The sequence below is a fragment of the Callospermophilus lateralis genome, chromosome 1 (assembly GCF_048772815.1).
Source record: "Callospermophilus lateralis isolate mCalLat2 chromosome 1, mCalLat2.hap1, whole genome shotgun sequence".
Classification (NCBI taxonomy): Eukaryota; Metazoa; Chordata; class Mammalia; order Rodentia; family Sciuridae; genus Callospermophilus; species Callospermophilus lateralis.
The window spans coordinates 223649373-223656211 of record NC_135305.1 but is presented as its reverse complement, the minus strand read 5'-3'; the positions used below and the strand labels follow the sequence as shown (position 1 = coordinate 223656211).

At 61.3% G+C, this 6839-nt stretch overlaps 2 protein-coding genes across 4 annotated transcripts in view; one reads left to right on the top strand and one right to left on the bottom strand.

Moving 5' to 3' along the window:
* Positions 1 to 326: 326 nt before the first annotated feature.
* Izumo4 (IZUMO family member 4) lies at positions 327 to 2663 on the top strand. 2 transcript variants are annotated; one of them, XM_076852329.2, is made up of 10 exons: positions 327 to 558; positions 641 to 721; positions 803 to 874; positions 1212 to 1238; positions 1330 to 1405; positions 1543 to 1590; positions 1675 to 1689; positions 1917 to 1934; positions 2117 to 2131; positions 2345 to 2663. In XM_076852329.2, exons 1-10 carry the CDS (start codon positions 345 to 347, stop codon positions 2433 to 2435), a joined length of 657 nt encoding a protein of 218 aa, XP_076708444.1. In that variant the 5' UTR covers positions 327 to 344; the 3' UTR covers positions 2436 to 2663. The 2 variants fall into 2 exon arrangements, with proteins under 2 accessions (XP_076708444.1, XP_076708436.1); XM_076852321.2 differs by having other exon boundaries at positions 345 to 558; positions 2078 to 2131.
* Positions 2664 to 3815: 1152 nt separating this feature from the next.
* Ap3d1 (adaptor related protein complex 3 subunit delta 1) overlaps positions 3816 to 6839 on the bottom strand; it is a 36377-nt gene continuing 33353 nt past the window's right edge. For both annotated transcript variants that reach the window (XM_076852273.2, XM_076852266.2), the window contains 5 exons: positions 6572 to 6660; positions 6230 to 6315; positions 5757 to 5878; positions 5450 to 5529; positions 3816 to 4953 (listed from right to left, as the gene is read on the bottom strand). In XM_076852273.2, the coding sequence (XP_076708388.1) occupies positions 4858 to 4953; positions 5450 to 5529; positions 5757 to 5878; positions 6230 to 6315; positions 6572 to 6660 (473 nt within the window). In that variant the 3' untranslated portion in view covers positions 3816 to 4857. The remainder of the gene's footprint in view (positions 4954 to 5449; positions 5530 to 5756; positions 5879 to 6229; positions 6316 to 6571; positions 6661 to 6839) is intronic.

Here is a 6839-nt window from a genome sequence, read left to right as displayed (position 1 = left end):
TTGTAACCGGGGCGGGGCCTCAGCCAAGGCCAGGCCAAGAGCTGGCTTCCGGGGTTGGCGCATGCGTGAGATCCTGTCTGTGTGGGGGCCCCAACACGGGGGTGGAGCCTTCTCTGTGAGTGGCGTTTCGTAGGCGGGGCCTGAGAAGGGACAGGTGCCAGACTTTGCCAGTTGAGGCCGGGGGCGGGGCCTTTCGCGGGGGCGGGGCTTCTCTGGGGGCGGGTTTGCGCCGTTGGTTGGTGCGCGGAGGGAGGGCGTGGCACGGGGGCGCCGTTGGTTGGTGCACTGCAGAAGGGCGTGGCGTGGGAGCGCCGTCGGTTGGCCGGCGGCGGGCGGGGCGGGCCATGGCCCTGCTGTTGTACCTGGGCATGACCGCGGCGCTGGCCCGCGGCTGCCTGCACTGCCACGACAACTTCTCGGAGAAGTTCTCCTTCTATCGCCACCACGTAAACCTCAAGTCCTGGTGGGTGGGCGACATCCCCGTTTCTGGGGCTCTGCTCACGGACTGGAGCGAAGACACGATGAGGGAACTGCATTTGGCCATCCCGGCGGAGATCAGTGAGCGCGGAGCCCAGCGTGGGGTCGGCTAGGAGGGATCCCCGGGCCGGGCCGCTCACCTGCCTCCTCCTCTCGTCCGCAGCCCGGGATAAGCTGAACCAAGTGGCGGAAGCCGTGTACCAGAGGATGGATCAGCTGTACCAGGGGAAGATGTACTTCCCGGGTAAGGGGCAGGAAACGGGCAAGGCCAGCCCACCGCACCCACCGCCTGAGCCTGACCTCCCTTCTCTGCCTGCCCCATCAGGGTATTTCCCCAATGAGCTGCGAAGCATCTTCCGGGACCAGGTGCACCTCATCCAGAACGCAATCATTGAAAGTGAGTATAGAGGAGGGTTCAGCCGTGGGCATGCTGCCCGGGCTTCTCCAGGGCTGAGCGCTGCTGGAGACCAGGATTCAAAGCAGGCAGCTGGCCTGGGGCAGAGGGGAAGTTGGACAGCTGTCACAATGGGCCTCTCACCTCAGGGTCACTGAGAGTGCTTGATGGGTAGATGCCCTGGCACCTCCTGAACTAGTTCCTTGGAGGGGACAACCCCCCCCCCCAGACATACATTCCTGAAACCCAGGTGTGCCTGTGCTCCAGGTGGCCAGGGATGAGCCCTGAGCCTCTGGGCACGCTGGGCCTGGTTAGCACATGCTGTCCTCTTCTCCCACAGGCCGCATTGATTGTCAGCGTCACTGTGGTAAGCAAGCCTGGGTCCTGGCTGAGTGGAGCAGGATGGTGGCTCAGGCTGGGAGACCCAGGGGAGCCTGCTGCCGTCTCCTGTGTTGCAGGCATCTTCCAGTATGAGACCATCTCCTGCAATAACTGTACAGACTCACATGTCATCTGCTTTGGCTACAACTGCGAGTAGGGCTCGGGAGCCAGCCCCTCCCTGAGCCAAGGGCCCTTCTATCCCTGGGATCCTGGGCTCGTCACCAGGGCAGGGCGGGGCCTGGGGCCTGGGGCTTGGGGGCATGCCACCTCCAAGGCCCATGTCCCCGCAGGTCATCAGCACAGTGGGAGACAGCCGTGCGTGGTCTTCTCAGTTACATGTGAGTCAGGGGTCTCTGGGCTCAGGGAGGGGACACCGTTCAAGGACACTTAATCCCCTGACTTCAAACCGGCTGTCGTTGTAGAAATAATTGGCACAAGTAAGTCCCTCCTCAAACCCAACTCTGTGTTGTCAGAGGCAGTAGGCCTGTGCGAGTGCCCTGGGGGTGAGTATGTGGGGGCAGCACCTTCATCCTTCCAGGGCCTCTGAGCTCAGCTGGAGTTCGGGGCAGAGCTGTGGTCAGAGCCCCCGTGCAGGCCTGAGGGCCATGGGCACAGCTTTAGCCCCAGAGCGGGGGTCTAATGAGAGCCCTGCCATGTCTTTCAGACAGGACACCAACATGAGGTAAGGCTGCCCTGGACTTTTAGGGGGAATGGGCACAGTGGGCTCCTCTGGGCTGGGGGCAGATGTGTACCATGGGAAGGGCTCTCTCTGCACCTGGGATATGCCGGACCTGCTCTGCTACCACCCAAGTGGTCATTTCATGAACAAATGACTTCCTTCATCTCCTCGCCTGGGACGTGCAGAACCACTCCAGCCTTGTGAGTGACTGGGGAGGGAGGTGGCATGAAGCAGGCAGCCACTGGGGAGAGGGGTGCACCTCAACAGAGAGCCCCACTTAAGGACACCCCATCTGGCACTCTGAACAGGCAGGCCTCATCCACGCACCAGGACCAAGTTTCCCAGCTGGCCACCCAGGGAGGGAGGGAGGCCGGGGGCAGGGGAGGAAGGCTGAGGCCGTTTGTTCCCTGCAGCCTGATATCACCAAGCTTCACGTGCCTGGAACCACAGCACCTGGCCAACCTGACCTTGGAAAATGCCTCCGAGTGTCTGACCCAGCACTGAGGGCCACCACCTCGCCCCCAGCTGCAGTGGGGCAAAGGACTCAGCTGGACTGTCTCATGGTGCCTCTGACGCAGGCTTGCTGCTGCCTCGGGTCCCCCAACCCCAGAGAGCCCAGGCTGGGCCAGGGTTGGGGGAAGGGAAGGGGAATGGGTTTGTGTGTAGCACCAGCCCCCGGGCAGGGTCTCAGAGCTATTTGACAGGATGATTAAAGTTCCCTGACATTTCTCATCCAAGAACAGTTCTTGCCCGGCAGGAGCCATTCAGAGGGCTTCTGGCCTCGTGTCCATGGAGCCAGCGTCAGGTCCAGCGATTCCCAACAGCCCACCCTCCGCTCCTGAACACCGGAGGGCAGGCTCACAGGGAGGCACACCAAGGAAGCCATGGGTTCCTTCTGATAGCATAAGATGGGGCTACATTGGGGGAGAGCCAGGCCAGCTTTACTTGCCTGGGGCCTCTGGCCACAGCTCTGCCCCGAATTCCAGCTGAGCTCAGAGATCCTGGAAGGATGAAGGTGCTGCCCCCACATACCCACCCCCACCCCCAGGGCACTCACACAGGCACATTGCCTCTGACAACAGATGGACACAGGCCACTGTGATCCCTGCTGCGCCATTTCTCGGGTCACACCACCTGCAGCTGGGGGAGTAGACAGGCTCCAACTGCCCCTCCCTGGGAAGGGCAGGCTGCCGCAGGCAGAGGCGGTGGGCACATGCACCGCAGCTGCACAAGGCTGGCGGAGAGCACTCTCCTTTCTTGGGGTGGCTTCATGGCTGCCTTTAGCCATCTGCAGCTCCTTTGCTCTGCACCCATGTGTGGCTGGCCCCGTGCGCACATGCCCCCAGGTGTGTTGGTGCTGTGCGCAGGCAGGGCCTGCAAGTCTGGGAGAAAGCATGCGGCTTATGTGCGGCAGCCTGTGGTGGCTCCTCACCACCTGCCTTCCGGACTAGGGGCGTTGGAGCCATCGGGAATCATGCCACTTGAGCAGCTGGCCACCAAGCATGTTGCGTGGTTACCAACACTGAGCCTAAGGCTCCTTTTGGGGCCCCTTTGAGGGTCCAGACCAGGGGCTGAAGTGGATGTCTGGACTCATGGGAAAGAGCACAGGTGGTGGCCGTTCAGACAGCAGAGCCTGGACAAGAAGCCAGTCCTGCTGTGGGTCACGTGCAGGGCTGGGTCTGTACCAGAGTGACTGTCTTTGTTGGAGACCAAACGCCAGCCCCTTCCAGCCTGATCCTGACCCTGACAGCACTCCATGGGTAGAGGCTGGAGATTCCCCCCCCACTACCACCCCAGGCCCAGGAGCCATGACTGCACGCTGGGGACCCAACCTGGGTGCTGACCCTGGTGAAAGGCGTACACAGGCCGGAGGAACGTGCAGAGTCTGTTCTGCAACTTTATTGGATCATCTGGACACAAAATCATTACAGCAGCGTGATATGTCTATACGGGAATGTCGATAGCAAATAGTTGTGTAACATCATACAATTTCAAAGTTCTAGAATCACGGTATGGGATTCCATAATAGATTACCCTACATGCTAAAGTGACCGTTTCCATCAAAAGGAACAGTTAAAACGTCATGGGGAGCCATCTCAGGAACTTGGCTCACCCACTGCCTGTCTGTGGGCGATGGGCTGGCTGGGTCCTCACGCCCTGCCTAGTGGCTGCTCAGCCCAGGAGGGGGCTCTTCAGGGGATCCAGCCCGAGAGGCGTCTGGGACATGTCCTCCACCACTGGACACAATGGCGCTCCTGAGCCCCACCTGGGCCTCCCAACAGGGTCAAGGTGGAGGCAAGCCTGGGTGTGTTCAGTGATGAGCAGAGGGACAAGGGGTCATCCGGCTCCACCCCCATTCCCAGATGGGCTAGGATGTGATTCGCCTGTCAGTGATTCATGCCTGAGGCCTGGCCTACGCAGGGGACCCAGGAGTACAGACAGCACAACCGTTTTCTCATCACAGGGTCTAGGGAGAGCAGCTTGGTGATGGCCGGCCTGCTCACCTCCCTACAAATGCCACCAGTGGGGATGTGTGAGGAAAGAGCAACAGCAGGGGCTCCCCCAGAAAAGGCCTGGGAAGCAGAAAGACAGGCCCCAGATCAGCTGCAGCCTGCTTGCCAAGCACCCTCGCCGTGGGGTCCGCCAGTCCTGGCCTGGTGGTCCCAAGGGCTCCTTGGCAGCACCAGTGACCACACTGGAGGCGTGGAGCATAGCTGGGAAGCCCCTTGCTGGTTTGGGGACTGGAACAGGGCTTCTTGCCAGAGAATGGACAGATTTAAAGTAAAAAAGGAAAATCAACACAACATAGGATTGCGGATGTCTACACAGGTGACAGTGGAGTTCGACCAACACTGGGCACAGGGACAGTGCACAGGACAAGGAAGAGGCGAGACACACCAGACGTGCCAGTCGTCATGCCTGGCACTCAGCACTGGGCCAGCGTCGCCTGCATCTCCTCTAGCAAGTTGCTGAGCAGAGTCGGGTCACTGCACTTCCCATCCACAGACACCGAGCGCTCACCCTGGGGAAACGGAGCCAAGGCTGCCTGCACCTGCGCGCACTGCCCGCCTCGTGCTGCGGGGGAACCCAGGGCCTCGGAAGGCTAGGCAGAGTCCTGGTGTGCTGGTGATCTGCTCACCACGCGTGGGCAGTGCGCACGCTGGGCTCTCTCCCACCAGAGACGGGAGCAGCCACCGGATGCTGTGGGGCACTGAGGGTGGCAGGTGGCCTGGGGTGGAGACTAGAATTCAAGAAGCCCTGAACTGGCAGCCAGTTTACCTTTTCTCCTGCCCTCCAGTCCCAGGCCCCAGGAGCAGGGTCACGTAGAGGGTGGGCAGAGTAGGGGAGCAAGGGACCTGCCTTTAGGCCAGGGAACCACAGGGCGGAGGTCCCAGAGGGAGGTGAGTGGAGAGCCCCGTGGAGCTCTGCAGGGCCCAGCAGCCCCCTGAGGGGTGCAGAAGAGCCCCCTGAGGGTGCAGAAGAGCCCCCTGAGGGGTGCAGAAGCCGTGCCCACTCACCTTTTTCACCAGGAGGCAGACGTGGTGGCCTTGGATGGAGCGGCTGTACATGGAGGCGCAGGAATCCACTCGTTCCACAACTGCAAGAAAGCAACAAGACACAGTCGGGGCTGTCCCTCCCAGAGCAGGGCCTTCCCTAGGTGGCCTTCAGCCATGGGGGCAAGTGGGGCAAGAGGTGTAGGGGCTGGCTGAGGTGAGCAAGGGCTGCCGTGGCCTGGGGGGGTCCTGCGACACACGCCAGGCCAGCTAAGGGGGACCACCTGCATGCACATGCTGCGCTCAGAACCCACCACATCATATCCCTTACCTGAAAAATGGTGGTGAAAACAGATCTTTGCCAGAAGATTCTGGAAGGACATACTAATGCCATCAACTTTGATTGAGCTCATGCTCAGGTCCCCTGACTCCAGCAACTTGGCAAAGGCATCGCTGTGGGAGGAACACAGAACAGGCCAGTGACGACAGGTGAGGGGCCTGGGCCCTGCCCCAGGAGGCTTGGTGGAGCCTGCCTCACAAGCCAGGGGCCTGGGAGGTCTCTGAACTGGCCATGCCCCCTAAAGACCATGCTGTGTCCTAACCCCGCTGCCTCAGAATAGGACTGTTTGGAGATGGCCTTACAAGAAGCCACTGAGGCAAACTGAGGGCACTCAGGTGGCCCCATCCAGTATGCTTGCTGTCCTTGCCAGAGGAGGAGGTCAAGACACAAGATGTCCTCTGCACACCAAGAGGGCAGCAGCCCTGCAGGCCGGGGGTCGCCCCCTGCACAGGAGAGGACCGCACCTGTAGCAGGGCGTGGTCACCAGGTACGCACTGCAGCTGAAGTGCAGCCTGAAGTCCAGCTTCTCGTGGGTGGCCCCATTAGCGTCCTGTGGAGGAGGAAGGTGGGGCTGGTGGGGATCACACCCCAGCATGGGGCTCCCTAACCCTGGGGACCCCCAACACCCTCGCTGGGACAGGGGGAAGGGGCCAGCACCAGCAGGGTTCTGTGCACTGCGGGCTGTAGAGCGGCCAGGGACACTAGCCAGAGACCCAGGAGGACTGTGTTCCCAGTGGCACACACATACCTTGGCGATGAAGGACAGTGTCCCCAGGAGGACTGTGTTCCCGGTGGCACACACATACCTTGGCGATGAAGGACAGTGTCCCCTTGAGCTTCTGGGCCATGACGATGCTCTGAATGGTGAACACAAACTGGGCTTCATTGGAGACGCCTGGACGGGGAGACCAACAGCAGGGCTCAGCCGGGGTTCCGGCTCTGTCTCTGGGGCTAGCTCTTGATCCCCCAGGAGAGGGCACAGACACGGGGCAGAAACAAAGGCCTGCTAGAGTCCCAGCCTGGACCCTGACTGGCTTCTCTGCCTCGGGCCGCAGTGCTGAGGGCCTGCGAGAC